At 38.6% G+C, this 23,497-nt stretch overlaps 1 protein-coding gene across 1 annotated transcript in view; it reads right to left on the reverse strand.

Annotated features, from left to right (window-relative positions):
- LOC129087830 (cadherin-related family member 3-like) overlaps positions 1-23,497 on the reverse strand; it is a 90,719-nt gene that overhangs the window by 39,616 nt on the left and 27,606 nt on the right. The window contains exons 5-9 of the mRNA XM_054594854.1: positions 18,011-18,105; positions 15,660-15,767; positions 11,135-11,331; positions 9,556-9,733; positions 7,559-7,721 (exon numbers count right to left, since the gene is read on the reverse strand). Coding sequence (XP_054450829.1) covers positions 7,559-7,721; positions 9,556-9,733; positions 11,135-11,331; positions 15,660-15,767; positions 18,011-18,105 — 741 coding nt within the window. The remainder of the gene's footprint in view (positions 1-7,558; positions 7,722-9,555; positions 9,734-11,134; positions 11,332-15,659; positions 15,768-18,010; positions 18,106-23,497) is intronic.

A 23,497-nucleotide genomic window follows, 5' to 3' on the forward strand; every position in this document is an offset into this window, starting at 1 on the left:
GCTGGTGCCTGAGGAAAGATTGGCGAGGAAAACTTTGTTAAGAGAACAGAGATGGTGGCCAGCAGAGCCCTGGTCATAACTCACCTCCCACTCTGCAGCTACCACCTCGTGCAGGCATAAGAGAATCAATTAACCTGCCTTTTGCGTGCTCAGCACACAGCTTGTACACATGTGGACTAGGAGCTGAGTGCAGACTGGCTGGAAGAAATACAGGATCCCTGTCCAAAGGGGTCACACAGCTGCATAGAGGCCCTTGAGGAGAGACTAGAGACGGAGGGGAGGGGTTGAGGATTATCTGAGATCCCCGAAGCAGAGTCCCTCCCCATTCCATAGTCCCCATTTGCACAGGCAGGCCACACCCCCAAAGAGGCAGAAGCAGGTGTGGGAGCTGGAAGATGTGCGATCAGCATGGTCCACAGAAATAGTGCATCCCCAGCCAAAGGGGTTACAGAGCTGCTCAGAGACCCTTAGGGAGAGATTGGAGACAGGATTAACCGGAGAGTCCTGGAGCTGACTCCTTCTTCTTTCTGTAGTCTCCACTGTGCACAGGCAGGCCATGCGCCCAAAGAGCCAAGAGCGGGGCAAGCACACAATAGAAGACCCTAAACTGACCAGTGCTGGGGCGCGTGCAGAGGCAGCAGGCAAGCGCGCAAAGTCCAGCAGGTATGCCAGCTGGGCCAAGGGAGGGCGCTTGCCCGGCCAGAGAGTGCGCTCAAGTAAGCGGGCATGAGAGTACAGAGCAATCCGCAGAAATAGTGGATCCCTGGCTGAAGGGGTCACAGAGCTGCCCAAAGACCCTAGAGGAGAGATTGGAGACAGAGGCATTGGGGAGTCCCGGTGCTGATTTTTCCCCAGTCCACGATCTCCATCTGGCTCAGGTGGACTACTCTCCTGAGTGACAGCAGCCTGTAAGGGCACAATAGTCCCAACCATCAAGAGGCACTGCACCACCCTGTGGTGCCTAAGTCTGACAGATCAGGATAGAGTGACCAGATTGGCAAACACATGACAGGAGTCAGACACAGACAGAAGATTCCTGGAAGCCTCAAACAAAGAACCAAGGTCAGATAGGGTCAACAACTGACATCATGAAAGGCAGACCCAGAACGGAAACTAAAGAAAAAAATAAATAACTAAAAAGACCCGCCTACTACCATAGAAGTTTAATCCACAAAGTCAGGAAATCTAGACTGATCAATTGAAGCAGTAGCAAAACAAACAAACAAACAAACAAACAAAAGACTCTCACAAAAATGGGACAAAGAAGTTCCCCCCATATGAGGGGAAAGGAGGAATCCCCACAGAGACAGCTAAATGAAATAGAGGCAAGGAATTCAGATAGCGCATTCAAAACAATGGCTCTAAGGAAGCTGAATGAGCTCAGACAGCTCAAAGAGAACTATGAGAAACCGCAGAGAAACTATCAGGATCGTACAGCAAGCTACCTCAACCTGGAAAAGGACATAGACACTATCAAGAAGACACAAAGGATATTAAGAATATCATCTCTGAACTGAAGAACACAGTAAAAGGAATCAAAAGCAGGCTATATGAAGCAGAGGATCAAATCAGTGAGATGGAGGATAAGGTAGAAAAAAGCTCCAAGAAAGAACAAGAAATGGAAAAAAGTCTCAAAAAGAATAAAGAGACATTTAAGGAAATGCAGGACAACCTGAAAAGCAATAATATCCGCATAATAGAGATACCAGAAGGAGAAGAAGAGAAGCAAGGAATATAGAACCTCTTTGAAAAAGTAATGATGGAAAATTTCCCCAATTTGATGAGAGAAAAGGTTTCATGAATCCAGGAAGCACAGAGTGCCCCATTCAAGAGGGACCCAAGGAGGCCCACTCCAAGACACATCATCATTAAAATGGCAAATATCAAAGACAAAGAGAGAATACTCAAGGCAGTAAGGGAGAAACAGGGAGTAACATACAAGGGAGCCCCGAAAAGCCTAGGAGCTGACTTCTCAACAGAAACACTACAAACCAGAAGGGAATGGCAACAAATATTCCAAGTAATGAAAAGCAAGGGCCTACAACCAAAGCTGCTCTACACAGCAAGGCTCTCAATTAAAATAGAAGGGGAAATAAGGAGTTTCCCAGACAAAAGAAGGTTAAAAGAATACGTCTCCACCAAACCAGCACTACATGATATGCTAAAGGGATTGGTATAAGAAGATGAAGAAAAAGAGTGAGAAAAAGAAAAACACAGGTACAAAGAGAAAAAAAGAATAGCTTTCTATCAGTAATAACTCTCAATGTAAATGGACTAAATGCCCCCATCAAAAGACACAGGAGAGCTGAATGGATAAGAAAACAGGACCCACACAGATGCTGCCTACAAAAGACCCACCTCAGGGCAAAAGACCTACACACATTGAAAGTAAAGGGATGGAAAAAATATATTCCAGGAAAATGGGCAAGAGAAGAAAGCAGGGGTAGCAATACTTACATCAGACAAAATAGATTTCAAAACAAAGGCCGTAAAAAGAGACCCAGAGGACACTTTATAATACTTAAAGGAAGAATCTATCAAGAAGACATAAACATTGTAAACTTATATGCACCCAACATAGGAGGACCCAAGTATACAAGGAAAATCTTGGATGACTTCAAAAAAGATATAAACAGCAACTAACTTATAGTAGGGGATTTTAACACCCCCTGTCAAAAATGGACAGACCTTCCAAACAAAACAACAAGGATATTGTGGAGCTGAATGATGCAGTGAATCAAATGGACTTAACTGACATGTATAGAACCTTACATCCCAAAGAAGAAAAATACACATTCTTTTCAAATGCACATGGAACTTTTTCAAAGATAGACCACATGATAGGACAAAAAGCAAACCTCAGCAAATTCAGGAAAATTGAAATAATACCAAGCTTTTTTTTGAACCACAAGGGCTTGAAGCTGGAAATCAATCTCAAAGAGAAACTACAAAAACTTGCAAACTCATGGAGACTGAACAGTACACTATTAAACAATGAATGGGTCAATAATGAGATAAGAGAAGATATCAAAAAATTTCTGGAAACAAATGAAAATGAACAAACAGTCCAAAACCTATGGGACACAGAAAAGGCAGCCCTGAGAGGGAAGTTCATAGCAATACAGCCTTACCTAAAAAAGATAGAAACATTTCAAATAAAAGACCTAACACTACAACTTCAAGAACCGGAGAAACAACAACAAATAAGTCCCAGAGCAAGTAGAAGGAAGGAAATAATCAAAATCAGAGCAGAACTGAATGACATAGAGAAAAAAAGAACAATTTAAAGGATCGACCAATCCAGAAGGTGGTTCTTTGAAAAGGTAAATAAAATCAACAAGCCTTTTATAAATATGCAATCCCTATTAAGATTCCAATGACGTATTTCACAGAAATAAAACAGACATTTCAAAAATTTATATGGAACCATAAATGGCCTCAGATAGCCGCAGCAATTTTGACAAAGAAACACAAAGTAGGAGGGATCACAATACTGGACATCAAACAGTATTACAGAGCCACTATACTCAAACCAATCTGGTACTGGCACAAGAACAGACCCATAGACCAGTGGAACAGAATAGAAAGCCCAGAAATAAGCCCTGGTCTATGTGGGCAACTAATACTTGACAAAGGGGGCAGAAGCATAAAATGGAGCAATAATAGCCTCTTTAACAAATGGTGTTGGGAGAGCTGGACAGCTATGTGCAAAAAAATTGAAATTGGATCCTCAGCTGACACCATACACAAAAAAAACTCAAGATGGATAAAAGACTTAAATATAAGTCGCAACACCATAAAAGTCCTAGAGGAGAACATTGGCAGGAAACTCTCAGATATCCCATGCCATTTTTTCACTGATATGTCTCCTAACGCAAGGGACATAAAGGAAAGAATAAACAAGTGGGACCTCATCAAAATAAGAAGCTTCTGCACGGCTAAAGAAAACATCAGTAAAATGAAAAAGGAGCCAACTGTATGGGAAAATATATTTGCTAATGATACATCAGATAGAGGTTTGATCTCCAAGATATATAAAGAACTCACATGACTCCACTCCAAGACGACAAATGATCCAATCAAAAAATGGGCAAAGGCCCTGGGCAGACGCTTTTCCAAGGAAGAGATACAGAGGGCCCAGAGACATTTGAAAAGATGCTTGGCATCACTAGCCATCAGAGAAATGCAGATCAAATCCACAATGAGATACCACCTCACACTGGTCAGAATGGTCATCATAAACAGATCCACAAACAACAGGTGCTGGCAAGGCTGTGGAGAAAAGGGAACACTAGTACACTGTTGATGGGAATGCCGAGTCGTGCAGCCATTGTGGAAAGCAGTGTGGAATTTCCTCAAAAAGCTGACAGTGGAACTGCCTTTTGATCCAGTGATTCCCCTGCTGGGACTATACCTTAAGAATCCCAAAACACCAATTCAAAAGAACCTATGCACCCCAACGTTCATAGCAGCACAATTTACAATAGCCAAGTGTTGGAAGCAACCTAAATGTCCATCGGTAGATGATTGGATCAAAAAACTATGGTACATTTACAGAATGGAATACTATGCAGCAGAAATAAAAAAAGACTACTACACTTCACAACAGCATGGATGGAACTAGAGAGCATTATGCTAAGCGAAATAGGCAGGAGGGCAAAAGACAAACAGCATATGATCTCACCTATAAGCGGAACCTAACCAACAAAACAAAGATGCAAGGAAAATAAGACCAGCAGTACTGAAAGAAAAAGAAACCAACAGAGACAAGAGGGAAGGAGGGAGGTGTGGGTGGGGGAAAAGGAAGGGAAGGGGCAAGTCAAGGAACATATAGCAAGGACTCATGGACAAATCCTAAGTGGGGAAGGATTGAGGGAGGTAGGGGGGGAGGGGGCAGAGGAAAGTGGTGGGGGAAAGGTAGAGACAAATGTATTTGGAAAAATTAATTAATTAATTAAAAATAAATATAAATAAAATAAAATTTTTAAAAAAGAAAATTACAGGTCAATATTTCTGATGAACATAGATGCTAAAATCCTCAACAAACCAGATCCAGCAACACATAAAAAAGGTCATAAACCATGATCAAATGGGTTTTATCCCAGGGATGTAAGAATGTTACAGTATCCACAAATCAATAAACATGATATATCACATATAAATAAAGAGAGACAAAAATCACATGATCATATCAATAGATGAGGGAAAAGCATTTGATAAAACCCAGCACCGATTTATGATAAAAATGCTCAGCAAAGTGGGATTAGAGGGAACATACCTCAATGTAAAAAAGGCCATATGCAAAAACCCTACTGTCAATATCATACTCAATGGGCAAAAACTTAAAGAATTTCCCTTAAGATCAGGAACAATGCATGGGGTGTCTGCTATCACCACTCCTATTCTACAAAGTATTTGATGTCCCAGCCACAGTGATCAGACAAGATGAAAAAATAAAAGGCATCCAAATTGGAAAAGAGGAAGTAAAGCTGTCATTATAGTCAATATTCAGAAATCAATGGCATTTTCATACACCAACAATGAACTATTGGAAAGAGAACCTAAAATTTACTATTGCAACAACAAAAGAAGTACCTAGGAATAAATTTAACCAAGGAGATAAAAGACCTGTACTCTGAAAACTATAGGACACTGAAGAAGAAATTGATGAAGATACAAATCAGTGGAAGTATATACAATGTTCATGAATTGGAACAATTAACATCATTAAAATGTTCATACTACCCAAAGCAACCTATAGATTCAACACAATTCCTATTAAGGCACCAATGGCATATTTCATAGGTCCAGAATAAATATTCCAAAAATTTATATGGAACCAAAACAACCCCAAATAGCCTTAGCAAACCTGAGAAAGAAGAACAAAGTAGAGATGTCACAATATCTTCTTTTAAACTATACTACAAGTCCACTGTAATCAAAACAGTCTAGTATGGGAATAAGAACAGACACACAGTTAATGGAACAGAATAGAGAGCTCAAAAATGTACCCATGTTTTTATGGTCAATTAATATTTGACAAAGGAGGCAAGAACATACAATGGAGTAAAGACAGTCTCTTTGATAAATGGTGTTGATAAAACTGGACTGGTACATGCAACAAAATGAAACTAGAACACCATCTTATACCATACACCAGAATAAATTAAAAATGAATAGAAGACTTAAACATAAGTCATGATACTATAAAAATCCCAGAGGAAAACACAGGCAGTAAAATTTCAGTTAGATCTCATGTAGCAATATTTTTTCTGATAGGTATCCTAGGGCATGAGAAATAAAGGAAAAATAAACAAATAGGACTACATCAAATTAAAAAGCTTCTGTAGAGCTAAAGAAACCATCATCAAAAGGAAAATGGAACCAACTGTATGGGAGAACATATTTATCAAAAATACACTGGACAGGTTTTAATTTTAAAAATATATGAAGAACTTATACGACTCAACACCAGGAAGACAAATAATCCAATTAAAAATGGGCAAAGGACCTGAATAGAATCTTCTCCAGGGAGGATATACAGATGGCACATAGACATATGAAAAAATGCTCAACATTATTAGTCATCAGAGAGGTGATATATCACCTCACACCTATCAGAATGGCTATCGTTAATAAATCAACAAACAACAAGTGCTAGTGAAAGTAGAGAGAAAAAGGAACCCTTGTGCACTGTTGGTGGGAATGCAGACTGGTGCAGCCACTGTGGAAAACAGTATGGAATTTCCTCAAAAAACTAAAAATGGAACTGCTTTTTGGCCCAGCTATTCCACTGCTGGGAATCTACCCTAAGAATCCCAAAACACCAATTCAAAAGAATTTATGCACTCTTGTGTTCGTAGTAGCATTATTTACAATAGTCAACATTTAGGAACAGCCTAAGTACCCATCAGTTGATGAGTTGATTAAATGTGGTACATCTACCATCTACACAATGGAATAATACAGAGCAGAAAGAAAGAAGGAATTCCTACATTTTGTGACAGCATGGATGGAGCTGGAGACTATTATGCTAAGTGAAATATGCTGGTCAATGAATAACAAATACCATATGATCTCACTTATAAGAAGTATCTAGTGAACAAAATAAACTAAGAGTGAAATAGAACCAGAGGCATGGAGACATGGAACACTGACAGCTGTAAGAGAGGAAGCAGGGAGGTGGGTATTGATTAAAAGAAGGTGAAGGGGTTAGTCAAAGAACATATATGAAGGACCCATGGACATGGACATGGACAATGACAAGTGGACTGTTAATGGAAGTGTGTGGTGGGCTGGGTGAAGGGGAGTAAAGGAGGAAAAAGTCAGACAACTCTTAATAGCATGAACAATAAAATAGTTTTTTTAATAAAAAGGAGAAAACAATGGCCAGCAGTGAAATAATAAAGCACCTGACCACATATCTTCCAGCAAGAGAGCAGAGGAGGCCAGACCCTATCCGCTGTGTGAGAGCTCCTCTTGCTGAATCTACCAACTGCAGTCATGAATGACTGCCTCCTTAGGAAAACTCCCAGGAGGTACAGCAGCTTGTGCTCACCTGGATGAAATTTTCAGCATTTGGCACTTGTTCAAAGAGTTGTCCAGAACCAATTGGTCCCAAGCTTGGAGCATAATGTATCACATCAGGAGGATCATCAAGGTCATGACACAAGAGTTTTGCAACTACTGTATTATTTGCAATCACCTCTTTTCCTGTGTACCTGTTTTTTAAGAAGAAAAAATGGCTTAGATGGATAGTCTTTTAAAACATAATACTTTTTGCATAAAAATCCAGTAGTTTGGATAACACTCAAGTGTGACTATTCTATTTATCCTGGGAAGAAAGGCCAGGTTTGGGGTATCACCTGGGAAGCCATTTCCAAAAAAGTGCTATAAATTTGGTAACACTCGCCTCATTTTCTGGGAGTATTTTTTTTTTCTGCACCCAGCTAGGTACTTGTTTAGAAGTCTATCAAGGACACTTCAATGGAGATGCTTGAGTAGGAATCAGATAAGAAGGAAGGTTCCAATCTGGAGCATCTGTATGGTGTAGTCAAGAGAGACAAACCTTACCATTCTACAGTCACAGTGGACTTACCTCCATGTCTATGTGTTCACCCATTTCTTCCCTGGGTTCACCCAGTGCTCACTCGTAAGCCTTCAGAGTTTAAATTCTACTTATTCTTTAAAGACTAACATAGATTTTCCTCCTTTAGGAAGCTCCCCTGAGTACTTCAATCCCATATATCCTTACTCTTAACAGTTAAAGCACAGCACATGTAATTTAAAACCATCTTGAACTTTTTACTATTGTTTCACATGTACTCATCTTATCATCCTGACAGGATACAACCTCCTAATAGCAAATGAGCATAGCAACTCTTCTATCACCTCCAGGGACTATAGCACTGGGTTTAGTGTGTGGTGGGTGTTTGGTTAATTAACTATAATATTCCTGGGGAAAGAAAAAGGAAAAGGAGAAGGAAGATAAAAGAATAACATTTGCTGAGCATATGCCAAATCCCATACTGAGCAAATTCCAAGGCTTGCTGTACTTGATCCTTATAACAATTCTATGAGGCAGGTGATATTATCACCTCCATTTAAATGGTGAATAATATGGGGGCCCAAAGAAGACCACACTGGTAATAATTATCAGAAGCCAGATAATCAGGAATAAAGCCTGAGAAACACAGAGGCAGCTCTCCTATGTGTAGTTGAGTGCCTAAGGTGAAAGGACATAGAAGAGTGACAGAGATGGAAGATTGGAGACTGAGCCTCAAGTGATAAAAACAGTCATGCTGACAAGAACACAGCTCCACAATCCCTATTCAAATTCCAAAATTCAAAGGCTCTGAAACTCAGAATTTTCTCATAACTTATTTGTCATCAAAACATGACCTGATCTTAAATTGTTGATATCCATACATGGCCTGAATTGTCAGATCTTTATTTGCCCCACTTACTGTGAGTATTCATATATTTACTGCAGAGATATTCACAGATTTGAATTTAGGGCATTCACATAATGCATGATACATATATCATATTACCTTCCTAAAGTTAAAAAAAAAAATTCTTAATCCTGAAAAAATCCAGTGCCAAGGGGTCACTGGAAAAGGGGTCATGGAACTGTGATAAATAGCAATTATGAAACTGACACCACATGCTCAGCTCTGTGCTCAGAATGTTATATTAATTATCCCATTTCTTATTCAAAACTCCCTATAGAGTAAGCACTATCATTATCCCATTTAATAATGAAAGAAATTGAAAATCAAAGGGCTTAAGTAAATCACGCAAGATCACATTTTTAATAAGTGATAGAACCAGGATTCCAAGCCAGGTCTCTGACTTCAAAACATAGGCTTTTAACATGTTACTAACTCAGATCCAGGAAGTTCCCCTTCCAACAGGTTGTTTCTGAGAACCAGAATATGAGACTGAGCAAGAGTCAACATGATGATTAACCCACGTGTAGTTGAGCCAATAAATATAGCAATACCTCTGTTCTCCACTCTGAATTCTTAATCCAGCACACTCATCTCAGCTCACCTAATCAGATATTGATCACAAAAAGGGGAGTTGTCATTAATGCCATGGATATAGATCATCACTGAAATTGCTGCACACCGCTGGTCTTGGTCACAAGCCTTAATGGAGAAGGACTGAACACGTGCAAACCCAGCTCTCTCCACATCAAGGCGGGCAGCAGTAACTATGGTCCCATGCTCTGTAACAGAACAACACATCTTGCTGCAAACCAACCCATGCTGTCATTTTCAAAATTACTTTATTACACAACATTGAAAGAGATAAAGTATGATTTATGCCTTCTTCAGTAGACTTAAGAAACTGATTTAAAATGTAGGCACAATGTGTCATTGTTTATCACCAAAATACCTTCAGTTAAATACCTTTAACTGCTAGCAAAGAACAATTTTTTTTTAATTTAGGAGACCAGGGAAGACTTTCTAGAAGAGAGGGGCCCCTAATTTAGGCCTTGAAGGACATACAGGATAAGGAAATCATGGTGAGTAAAAGAGTCATTCCCAGCAGAGAGAATATCATAAGTGAAAATACACTAACAAAATAATGGCTCCCCATACTCCATTCCACCCAACCCACTTACTCATTCATTCAACAAACATTTATGGAATGACAGCTATGTGCCAGGTACCATGCTCAATACTGTATATACCACAATGAAGTTCCTCCCTGTCTTTATGGAACTTAAAATCTGGCTGAGAAATGAACCACTAAACAAGTGTAAAAAAAATTGAATAGGCATATTATTTAGGAAATACAAACCATAATGTGATACATTTAATGTCTAATGGTCAGATTCTGAAAGATTCAAGGACCAGGATCCAGAAGCAGGCAACCTAGTGTTTTGGCTGCAGTGTAATGGACTAGGGAGAGACAAAAAACAAAGATGTTGGAGAGAGAGAGATAAGGGCCAGAGAGGATAGGTTCTTGAGAACTAGATGAGAAGTCTAGATTGTATTCCAAGTGCAAAGGGAAATCTCTGGAGGGTTTTACTTGGAGAAGGAATATGATCTAACTTGACTTTTTTTATTCATTCTAGTTGGTCTACTGACACAAATGAAGGGCGTAAGTGCAAAAGCAGAAGCCCAGTTAAAAGATCTGTGCAGTAATTCAGATAAGAAGGGATGGTGAATGGTGACTGTCTTGAATGGGGCTTCCCCAAAGGAAGGACCATAACCTGAGTGAAGTCCAGCCTCAGCAATAGCTGATTGGCTGAGAAGTGAATGACTGACTCTAAATAATCCAATCAGATTCTCTCTCACAAAAATTTAGACCTGAAGCAGAGCAGAATGATTTACATATAAGAAGATGAGCAGGGATGTCATGTACAGTGCAGAGCCAATGCATTCATTCTGTAGCAGACATGAAGAGCCATATGTTAGCTCACCTGTGGCCAAAGAACTGGTCTTGCAGAGAGTTATTCAATATCTATAGTACTACGTGCTTATTTCAGGGGCTCTGAAAATGAAGACAATCTGATAACCTACCATCAGGAAACTAAGTCTTAGAGAGAAGACATAATATAAGCAAATGATAACAACAGCATATAAGAAATATAATTTGCTGAAAACAAATCTCAGCCTACCTTTGTCAACTGCAAAGTAAACATTCCATGGATTTAGCTGAAAAGTTAAATCTCCCAAATTATCTTCATCAGTTGCCTGGCATACTCCAATGATTTTCCCAATTGGAATTTCTTCATCCAGTGTGATGTTGACTTTATTATGCAGAGTTGACTTTACAGAAGTAACACTCAAGACACCATTCTCAATATTGGATAAACTTTTTTTTAAAAGAAAAGACTATTAGAGTGGTGCTTGCTGGGTGTGAATTTTTTTTTACCCCTTTACTGTGGAGGAGGAATAAAGGGCTAGAGGTAGAAATGACAAAAGTGGAAACTGACAATAATGTTAATAGCTAACCCATTTGTTCAGCATTTGCCTGTTGTTTAAACACAAGGCTAAGCATTTTTTACATTTTTTCTATTTATTTCTCACAGTCCCAGGAAGTAGATACCATTTCCCCTCACTTTACAGATGTGGAAATTCAGATATTAGGAAAGCAAGTAACTTTCATAAGTAAATATCAAAGTGACTGAGACAGGGTTTGACTCCAAGCCTGACACTAAAGACTGTATGCTTAACCACAGTGTTCTTACCCTTTATAGTAAGAACCAGTGTCTTAGGAGTGCTGGCCCTAATGTGTTTTCAAACTACCTGTGTGAATATTTTAATCAGAATTTTTCTTGAAGGTAGTGAGAGATAATCTAGCCCATTAGACGCTAAGAATATATTACATTGACTTCCAGTCAAGACGGAGGTGTAGGTAAATGCAGTTCACCTCCTCACACAACCACACAAAACTAAAACTCAAATATAGAACAACCATTGCTCAGAACCATCAGAAAGTTGAGGCATATGGAAGTCTGACAACTAAGAAATTAAAGAAACCACATTCATCCAGGTAGGAGGGACAGAGGAGCAGGGATGCAGAGACATGGAATGGGTTGGTCCTAAACCCATGTGTGGTAGATATAAAATGGAGGGATGTCGCAGGAGAGAGAGATCCCACCCCCACATCAGACCAATCAGCCCAGGGTTCCCAGTGCCAGGAAGATAAGTCCCCATAACTTTTGGCTGTAAAAATAAGTGGGAGCTGGATCAGTGGAAGAAACTGTAGAATTCTCAGTCCTCTCCTCTTAAAGGGCCTCGTAACACACGTGAAATTACTCAGATTCACTCCTCTTGGGCTCCAGCACCAGAGCAGAAGCTTTAAGGGAACCAGTGGAATATAGGGAGGAACTGAAGTGTCTGGCATCAGGGCAAGAGCTGAGAGATAGCTTCTTCCCAGGTAGAACTGTAGACAGTGGCATTGTACCTTTTCCAAGCCCTCCCCTAGACAGATCCACACTGCAATGGCACCATATCTGAATTTCCATCAACCTGGCTCACATGGTAAGCCTCGTCCTGACAATTCCCTGAGGTTCTGCCCCATCCAACTTAAAAGTCCACCCAAGCAACTCTCCCACCCTGGTAACAGTGGTTTTTCCATATGAAGGGCTGGAATAGGTACAGGCTCCAGACCTTCCTAAATCAGCTCGAACAAGCAATAGCTGATCCCAGCCCCCTGTACCTCTCATTGAATAGCCTGAGGCCTGGCACTAGCAGCAGCCATCTACAGATCACTTTATAGCTTATGCCAAGAGGTCCCAGAGAGAACACAGGTGAAGGTGGAAGTTGGCCTGTACCACCCAGGAAACCCCAGAGCCTGTGTAGCCAGAGTACAGTTACAGACCATGTTGGAGCACCACCCAACCACCTCCACAAGCCACAGAGGGAGGTTGTTGCTGGCCAGGGGTCAAAGCCAGTCCTACCAGCTATCTGGACTAGGTAAATCCCTCCCATTGACCTCCTGAGAGCAATCAAGTCTCATTTATAAGAGGAGGGAGTATTCAGTCCACATGGAGAGCATAACTCAAGTATACAGCTTGGGAGATAGAGAAGGCTGTGCCACAGGACCCTACAGGACACCTGCTCCACTAGGTTATACTACCAAGACACAGAGTTAAAGCAGTTCTATCTAATACATAGAATCAAATGCAGGGAGGCTGCCAAAATGAAGAGACAAAGAAATATGGCCCAAACAAAAGAACACAACAAAACTCTAGAAAAAGACCTAAACAAAATGGATATAAGCAATCTATCAGATGCAGAGTTCAAAACACTGGTTATAAGGATGCTCAAGGAACTCAGTGGGTACTTCAAAAACATAGAAAATACCAGGCAGAAATGAAGGATGTACTAACTGAAATAAAGAATAATAATATAGGGAATCAACAGTGGCATGGATGAAGCCAAGAATGAAATCAATGATTTGGAACATAAGAAAGAAAAAGACATCCAAAATGTACAGTGAAAAGAAAAAAGAATCCAAAAATCAAGGATAGTGTAAGGACCCTCTGGGACAACTTCAAATGTTCCAACATTTACATCATAGGGATGCCAAAAAGAGAAGAGAGAGAATAAGAAATAGGAAATCGTAGAGAGCATTATCCTAAGCGAAATAAGCCAAGCGGTGAAAGATAAATACCATATAATCTCACCTATAAATGGAACCTAATCAACAAAACAAGCAAGAAAAATATAACCAGCAACACTGAAATAAAAAACCAAACTGACAGTAACAAGAGGAGAGGAGGGAGAGAGGTAATGGGTAAAAGAAGAAGGGTCAAGTCAAGGAACATATATAAAGGACCCATGGACAAAACCAAAGTGGGGAAGGATTCAGGGTGGGGTGGGTGGTGCAGGAGAAAGTGGTGGTGGGAAAATGGAGACAACTGTATTTAAACAATAGGATAATAAATTTAAAAAAAGAAATTGGAAATCTATTTGAAAAAATAATAAAAGAAAACTTCCCTAACTTGGTGAAGGAAATAGACATGCAGGTCCAGGAAGCACAGAATCCCAAACAAGATGGATGTAAAGAGGACTGTACCAAGACACATCATAATTAAAAATGCCAAAAGTTAAAGATAAAGAGAGAATCTTAAAAGCAGGAAGAGAAAAGCAGTTAGGTACCTACAGGGATGTTCTCATAAGACTGTCAACTGATTTCTCAAAAGAAACTGCAGGCTAAAAGAGATTAGCAAGAATATTCAAAGTAATGAAAACAAGGACCTACAATCTAGATTACTCTATCCAGAAAAGCTATCATTTAGAATGGCAGAGCAGATAAAGTGCTTCCCAGACAAGGTAAAGCTAAAGGAGTTGATCATCACCAAACCATTATTATATGAAATGTTAACTTAGAGACTTAAGAAAAAGAAGATCAAAACTATGAATGTTAAAATGGTAATAAATACATAACTATCAACAACTGAATCCAAAAACAATAAACTAAGCAAATAAGCAGAACAGAAACAGAATTACAGATATGGAGAACACTGAGATGGTGGCCAGCGGGGAGGAGGGTCAGGGAGAATAGGGGAAAAGGGGAAGGGATTAAGTAGTATAAGTTGGTAGTAACAGAATAGGCAGGGGGATGTTAAGAGCAAGTATAGGATATGGAGCTGCCAAAGAATTTATATGACCCATAGACCTGAACAACAGAGGGAGCATTGAGAGGGAGTGGGGGTGCTGAGTGGAGAGGGGCAAATGGGAAAAAATTGGGACAACTATAACAGCATAACCAAAAAGTTAATTAATGAATTAACTAAAAAGACCAGTGACTTTTCACTCCACAGGATGACACTCAATCAACAGTCACGCCATTCAGGGCCATGAACCAGATCTTCAAATACATGGAACAAGTCATATGCCTCTGTCCTCTAGTTCAAGAAATTAGCACTTTAACGTTTGTTTTATGAAACTTTTTCTTTCAGTTAAATCATATGCAGGATAATTTTCAAATACCTTTTTTCAAATCTGCTTCATTGTAAGTTCCTCCAAGCTAACACTGGCCAATAATTTCTTTATTATTTCCTTAATTTAGTGTATATTTTTAATATCTGTGCTTATACTTTATATGTGTGTATAGCCAGAGACAAAAGTCCACATAGTGTGTGATTCCATTTATGTGAAATGTCCAGAACAGGCAAATCCACAGAAGCAGTAAGTGGGTTAGTGGTTGCCAGGGGCTGGGGACATGGGGGTTTTGAGAGCTACTGCTAATGGGGATGGGGCTTCTTTCTAGGGTGATGGAATGTTCTGGAATTATTGTAAATAAAGGTGATCACGGCAAAACTGTACAATTGTACTAAATGCCATTGAATTGTATGCTTTCAAAGAGTAAACTCTAAACTGTGTGATTTGTATCTCAATAACGCTGTTACTTTAAAAAATTTACCATTAAAAAAGAATACATTACACTAATAATACCTTATTCTGCTGCAATTCAACATGTTTTATATTTTAAAACTATTTTCTTTGCTGTTTTTAAGAATGCCCTTTCTTTAGACTCTTATATCTTAAGTGATTGTTCATACTTTACTTCTTTATTTTCCTTCTCTGAAAAGAAAACCATTGCACTCTAATGGAAATCTATGAATTTCAGAGACTACATCTTCATATCCAATTTTCAAGGTCAGTTAAAAGAATATTTCATTTTCTTACCTGCAGGTAAGAACTGGGTTTTTATTGTTGACATTGATTAGGAAAATCTTTAGATTCCCTGCAGTGAACAGTCCTCCAGGATCAACCACTTTAACAACTAGTGAGAAACTGAAAGTGAAGCCAGTTAAGATTTTATAGTAACTAACACGCTTTCACAGAAACAGAAACTCTGGGGCTTAACTGACCAGTTAAAACAATGGATTCATTTAGTTAAATTACCACTCATACCAGTTATTTTAACAATTGGAAATGCTGAGACTTCATTACAAACCAAATTAGTCAAATCTGTTGAAAGGACAAGCAGGAACTTAGGAAAGTCTGTTAATCCCCATCCACAAAAATAAAAATTAAAAAAAAAAAGCAAAGTAGGCTCATTAATCCGGTAGAGCAAACAAAAATATGGCTATGGACACTTACCCTTAAACACTGACCTTTCAATTCTGAAAATTGATAACAAATGCAAAGGAGAGAAGGTGGTGAGAATATTTTTAAACAACATAATGACTATGGGGCCATATTAGGAACATTAGATGACAAAGAGGTGTTATTTTGGTAGAGATGTGTATGAGTTTGAAGAATGAGAGTACTTGGAATGGAGGAAAAATATATCCTAATGGAAAGATGACTGTTTGTGTTCATAAACTATGACCTGGACAATGATCCTAATTTGCCAGAGCTGTTGTGTTTTAGCACTGATAGTCCCATGCAGATCCCAGGAAACTTCTCAGTCCCAGGTAAACTGGGACAGTTGGTCACCCTCTGAGAAAAAAAAAATCTATTCTATCTTAAAATGTACTGATAATTGAGCCCAAAATTACTCTTTCCTTTTATCTATCTTAATAATTGAACCAGTTCTTAATTTCCCTCTTCTTTTATAACTTTTTCTACCAGATGATTATTTTTTATATAACTTCATAAAGCCAATTTACTTTTAAGAATAAAGAAATTTTTAAAATAATTCTGGAACACCTAAACTACAAGAACATAAGGAATGAGGTGTGAATAGCATTCCACAGCCTCAAAGACATCAAATTACATTTGGTCTAGCTGGATGCTGGAGAATGGACCACAAGGGAGCAAGAAAGCAATGAGTCCATCTAACTCTTGCATCAGCATTTGAATAAGAAACCTCACAGCCCCTATATTTCCTTTGAAGGGAAGGAATTGATAAAAATCAATGAAGCATTCTGAAATGTCTTTCATTCCCACTTAAAGTTCTGCTTGGGGACCCTAGAAACTCTAGAATTGCAGAGAAAATTAAGAAGTGCGGTTCTCTTTGAAGAACTTTAGTAAGTATCCATTGTGTAACTTTAGCCAAATAATTATTTATTCAAGTTCTACAAGCAGAGCTTTGATTTTTGTGTCAGCTCCTCTGATTTCAGAGACCCTGAAAAAAAAGAAAGTTTGGTTTTCACTTATCAAAAAAATTAATCTTTAAAACTCTCATTAATGAATTTTATTCTCATTTGTTAATGAATCTTAAGATCTATAAATAACTTGAAATGTGCATAATCATTTTCCATGAGGAACTAGGCCAAAATAAAAGGAAACTGTGATGGACATTATCTATTATTCCCAGAACTATTAATGAGACTGAACAAATATGAGACAGAGGAATTTGGTAGTGAGGGAAAATGGATAAAAATTTTAACAGTATTTCTGCCCCAAAATATATAAAGATAATACAAATTTAGGAGAACTCTTCTCCAGCAGACTATATGAAATCAGCAGGAGAAAGCATATTCTGTTTTTGAACTTGTAGGATATATACCATCCTCAACTTTTGTGATCAGGAAGATACTCCTTATGAGAATCAGGCACAAGCTTATTGGGAGGGCTTAATGGTCTATTTGCTCTTCTGTAAAGCACTTTGATGCAGAACATATGACTGGAAAAGGGGGTAATAGAAACCATTATAAAAATGGAAGTAATAACTACAAACCAATGGCTACCCATTTTGGGCAGATGAATAGGAAATAGGAGGAAATGTCAGTCAATTAACTTTTCAAAGTTACTGGATTACATTGTGAATGAATTCTGTGTCCCAGCAGTCCAGAGAGAAGTCCCCACTGACTTCCATCTCAAGTCACAAACACAACCACCAACATCACCTCAATGTTTGGCTCTGGGGACAGAAAATGAACAGAGAGGGGCCAAAATAGCTACATCCAGTACCTAAAGTAGCAATTGTGCAAATACAGTCTGAGTGATGATTCACATTTAAGGCAATGACAATAGCACCTGCACTTGGAAGCCCATTAAAGCCAGAGGGAGGAAACCATTCATGCAGAAAGGAATATGAACCAGAGGGCAGACATTTTGGTGAATGAAAAGACAGTAGCAGTGTTTACCTTCTAGCTCCCCTCTCAAAATCAAAAGCTGCTGCTGTAGAAATGGTTCCGATGCTGTCAATTGTGAAGCCAGAGCCCTCCGGGAAAAGGAAGTACTGTTTATTGGACAGTAAAAAAGAAGGCAAAATTTTACAGAGACACCAACAAGTTCCCTAGCCAGATGGCATGCACCAAGAACCTGGTCTGAAATCTCTTTATGCTCTGGGACCTACTGCCTGTCCGATGCATGATAGGTGCTCATTAAACATTTGCCAGTAGTGATGATGATGAAATTATATTCCATTCAACCAACTCCAGGCCAGACAACCTGCCCTTATTACAAATGAATTTTCCTAATCTTTTAAATTCAGTATGCTACCTGAACATTTCTCACTTACAAGACTTCACTCAAAGCTAAAATTAAAAGGAGTTACATTTAGAGAAGCAAGCTGACTGTATAATGAGAACACAGAAATTATTTTGTTTGTTTAGTAGTTCTGAAGATACAGTTTTTTTGAGGGGGAGGCAGGTAGCTGTAGAGGGAAAAAGTAAAATCCTAGAACATCTGTTCATCTCATTTACTGAGGGATAGATACTGGCAATGCTTTATCAAGTTGTTTTTTCTTAGTGTCTCACTGACTTTCATTCATACAATCTTCCAGTTAGTCTCTGAAATGCTTCAAATACAGTCTTTAAACTGTCGCAACAACTCTGCAATAGGTACTCATGTTGTCCCTATTTCACAGAGAGCACTGAGGCTTAGAAAATTCAAGTGGCTTCCCCTGGTGCAGGAGCTGAGCTTTTAGGCACTTTACATAATGCCTCTCTGCTCACCACATTGCATTCCTAAGACAAACTTTTGCCAAAGAGGGAAGGTGAGGTCAAGGTTTCCAGATGAGGTGAGAGTCAAATGATTAGAAAAAGCCAGGACAAAAATCCATCAGAGGATTAATATTGGGAGTTAATATTGGGAGTTAATATACTGAGTGCTACTGACTAAATAATTGTGTAGACCCAAAGGTAATTTAATAGAGAAGATTAAACCCAAAAGATTTGCAAAGCAACCTAAAAATTATTTGGAAAACTAATGACCTTTTAATTTATTGATTTTCTGATGAATCATCATGTCCTGATTAATTTAAATTCATACCATCCATTTCTGCAGATATAAATAAGATGAAATTGATTTCTGCTGTTTGTTTTTTTTTGTTGTTGTTGTTTTTTTTTTGTAAAACAATGCTGTGGAATATTAGCATTCAGGAACTGCAGGAAAATCCATCACATATTTTACTTTTAGGGTTAACACAGGAATAATGATGCCTGTTTCATGGCTCACAAGCACTGTGTCTGGTTATATATTAATGTACATAATTCTTTTTAAGTCACCCACATTTATGTTCGTAGCCACTGAAAAATTTGCAGTTCCCAATTTCATTTTGGTATTACAGTTGTCAGTAACAGTTTGGAAAAAATATATATATTGAAAAGTTGTATTTTTATGATGTTTAGTTTTTCATAAAATGAGATAATCTTTTATAAAAAAAATTGATGGCACTGATATACACAATGGCTGCCTGTCATTGTTCTGGGAAGGTTGGAGCTGGCAGTTGCTAGGCAGCAAGGGCCATTGCTGGGAAAGCTACCTAAATGAACGATCCCCTGAATAGGAAAGCAGTCCAAGGGATGAGAAATTAACTCTCTGTGGGGCCAAGCAATTTAAATTCTTTCCCCAGCCCCCAATTTGTCTGCAATAACACTATCAACTGGTAAGGAACTATCTGAACCATAAGAATAACAATGGCAGTCCCATTCCCAGGATCCAGGGTGTAACAACAGCTCACAGAAGAGAATGTGAGGTCAGGGGAGCCTTGGGTCCTCCTGGATGGACTTATCTTCAAAACCCACCTTCTGTGAAAGACTAGTTCATGACTACTTGCTCTCAGAGAAGCTCAGGGATTGGAAATGTCAGAGCTTGAACTGCAGGACAATCACAGCAAAGAGAGTTGGGGACTTGGTCTGAGAAAAGCCGCACAGGCACCATGGTGGGGTTCCCTGTGTCCTTAGCATCAGTGACGATAAAAACAACAACTGAGATGGCTGCCAGTTACTCTGACCCAGATTCTGTGCTCAGCATCTTCTTGAATTCTCTCATCTAACCCTTAAAATGATGCTATGAGATTGGGACTCTTCTAAGCTCCATCTTATAGGTGGGGAACTGAGGCTTACAAATCTTAAGGAAATGGTCCAAGAACACATATCCAGTGTGTGGTTATGCTGAAACCCAAACCTGGGTCTTTCTAACTCCAAAGCCATTGTGTTATTCTCTCTATCTTCCTGGAAGAAAGGTGGAATACATTTCTTTCTTTTTTTTTAATTTTTAAATCAGTTTATTCTATTACAGTTGTCTCAGTTTTTCCCCCTTTGCCCTCCTCCACCCATCCAACCCCACACCCCCCCCCCACAGTCAATTCCCTCTCTGTTGTCTACAACCATGGGTCATTCATACATGTTCTTGTTTAGTTCCTTCTCCTTCTTTCTACTATTGTCCTCCTTCCCTATCCCCTCTGGTCACTTTCAGTCTGCTCCATGTTTCCTTGACTGTGGTTTATTTTGTTTGTTAGTTTATTTTGTTGAATAGATTTCATTTATAGGTGAGATCATATGGTATTTGTCTTTCACCGACTGGCTTATTTCACTTAACATAATATTCTCCAGTTCCATCTGTGTTGTAGCAAAAGGTAGGAGTTCCTTCTTTCTTTTTTTTCTAATGCAGATTGATTTTATTTATTTATTTAATGTCAAGATCCAATAGACAATATTTAAAAATTTAAGCAGATTATAAAATCTCAGCAATCATGACAGCTGCACAGAAATGATCGAGTAGATCAATGAAATAAAATGAGCATTCTAGAAACAAATGTATATATCTGAAATCAATGGGGAAAATAGGTTTATTCAACAAATAAGGTCCATGGACCACTATTATTTGAAATAAAACAAATATAGAGCCCTATTTCACACATTATACAAAAAATATTAAGGTGCATTAAAAGTCAATATGTAAAATCTAAGGAGTTTTTGGAGAAAATACAAAATAATATTTTTCTTACCTTGAAGTAACATATTCAAACCCAGAAGCTATAAAGTAAAATATTGACAATATGACTATAATAAATATTTAAGACTATACACTAATATACATATAAAAAAGGTTAAAAGACAAGTAATAGAATAGGAAAGTATTTACAACACATCTAAAAAAGGGTTAATAGTTTCTTTTTTAGGGAAAAAATTCTACAAATATTCAAAGCCATTGTGTTATTCTCTCTGTCTTCCTAGAATAAAGGTGGTATATATTTCTTTTTAAAAATGTCATATTTAAAATTGTTTTCTAATGTTTTGTGTGGAGATTAAAGGAATGTAGTTGCTGAAGGTATAGAAACAGAGCAACTCAGTGTTACTGTTTACAGAGGAAAAGAAGGGAAGGGAGAAAAGGGGAGAGGAGGGGAGGGAATAATGGGAAGGGGAGAGGAGGGAAGGCTAAGAAACTTCCAAAATTTGAAGGTCCATGGAGGAGTATAAACCAGGAAAGAAAATAGAAAAGAGTTGTCATAAAGGTAAGGAAAAAAAGTTTATTATTCCAGAATACTAGCAGTATTACATAATTTTTTAAAATTTTATCTGCCAAGCACTGTTCTAAGCCCTTTACATGTATGACCTCATATAGTCTTCATAATAGCCCTGAGGTAAGTCCTATAATTAACCCAATTACAAATAAAGAAAATGAGACACAAAGAGGTTAAGAGACTTGCCCAAGGTCACAGAGCCAGAAAGTAGTAAAACCTAAATTTTAACCTAGGCTATCTGACATTAGAATCTGAGTTCTTATATTCATATACTGTGTTTAATCTGTTAATTTGACCCAAGGTAATATTTTCTTGAAGCAATTAGTATATATGTATGATCTGGGCTAAATTTTTTTCTATATAACAAAACATTCTATGATTTTTCTAAAGCATAAATACTGACTAATCATCACCTACAAAACATTTTCATAGGGATATATTGTCAAGAAAATATTTTTAAACTATAAACAGTTATGATTCTAAACAAAACATTAATTATGTTCACATAATACTGCATTTTAGTCCTAGGCCTATACGGAAAGTAATAGCACCTCATCCTGAGCATTTTCCTCAACAGAAGCATCACAAGATAGACCCTTGCCCTTGAAAGCCTTGGAGTTTCACGTGAGATTCTTTTTACTTTCCTCCAAGTACTATGGCACACTCTTACATTAACTTTATAAAAAAGGAATAGTTTGCTACCTATACACTTACACTGGACTGTTAGAACCCTCATTCTTCCTAGAACAAAGCCTTATTAGCCATATCTAATACATTGTCCCAATGGTTAATTAAAGTTAGAGACCCCATGCAAGCATTCATCCCACTATCTTTGCTGGCTGAACACAGACTCAGCCGCAGAATTCTCAACACTCCTGAGAGCCTCAAAGAGTCAATGAGAGAGGTGTGCAAGTTTAAACTAGTCTGCCATCTTTGGCTGACCCAGATGTCCCCAGTGGACTACCTAGGTGTTTATTACACATCCAATAATAGTTACAGCATTTGCAGAGCTAACTTTACAAAGCTTTTTGCAATGTTTCTTAGCCTGTGGCTCATGAATGGACCACCCACACATTAAAAACCTTCATCCGTGAGTTAACTGTTGAAGCTGGATAATTCAGTGGAATTCATTACATTGTTCTCTCTACTTATATAATGTGTGAAACATTCAGCTTTATCAGATATGCAAACCTAATGGATTCTGAATACCTGGCATAGGGAGGCTTGAGAATGTGAATTTATAACAACAGGCTAACCACAGTGATTTTTATGTACTCTACAGTTGGTCCTTGGTAACAGATTCACCTGGAGATCTATAAACATGCGAATGTCCAGGCCACATCCAACACTAATGGAATCAGAATTTCTGGGGGTACAACCTGAGTATCTGTGATTTTTTAATTACACAGACGCTTCTTCAACCTAATGGCCTGAGGTTTTGGCATCTGTCTTAAAGGTTCCTCAGAAACAGATCCAGAGGTAAAAATTTGCATGCAGGTGACATTAATTAAGTGCTCTGGGGAAACCAGGGTGGAAGTAGGAAATTGGGACTGAGAAGGGAAGGAAGTCAAGCCAGAGGGCTATGTCGAAGTCCACACGGGCAGTGTAAGCCTCATCCACTGGTAGCTGCAAAGTGGACCTTATGCCTCAGAGACATTCCCGCCCCAAGGAAAAGGAGAGGGGGTTTTCCTACTTCTTGCCCTTCATCCAGTGGTTAAGAGTTACCTCAGAGAAAGAGAAAGAGAAATTCCCAGGTACTTCTGACTCTGTGAAGTATAAGAAAAGTCCAAAGACAGCCCTCCTGTTGTTGAAGGAGGTCAAAGCACAATGAAGGTAGAGGAGCGGGGAGCAGCACACAGAAATGGTTCAGAGGTCTCCAAGG

This window comes from Pteronotus mesoamericanus, unplaced genomic scaffold (genome assembly GCF_021234165.1).
Source record: "Pteronotus mesoamericanus isolate MK-2021 breed Mesoamerican mustached bat unplaced genomic scaffold, CSHL_Meso_final scaffold_54, whole genome shotgun sequence".
In the NCBI taxonomy this organism is placed as follows: domain Eukaryota; kingdom Metazoa; phylum Chordata; class Mammalia; order Chiroptera; family Mormoopidae; genus Pteronotus; species Pteronotus mesoamericanus.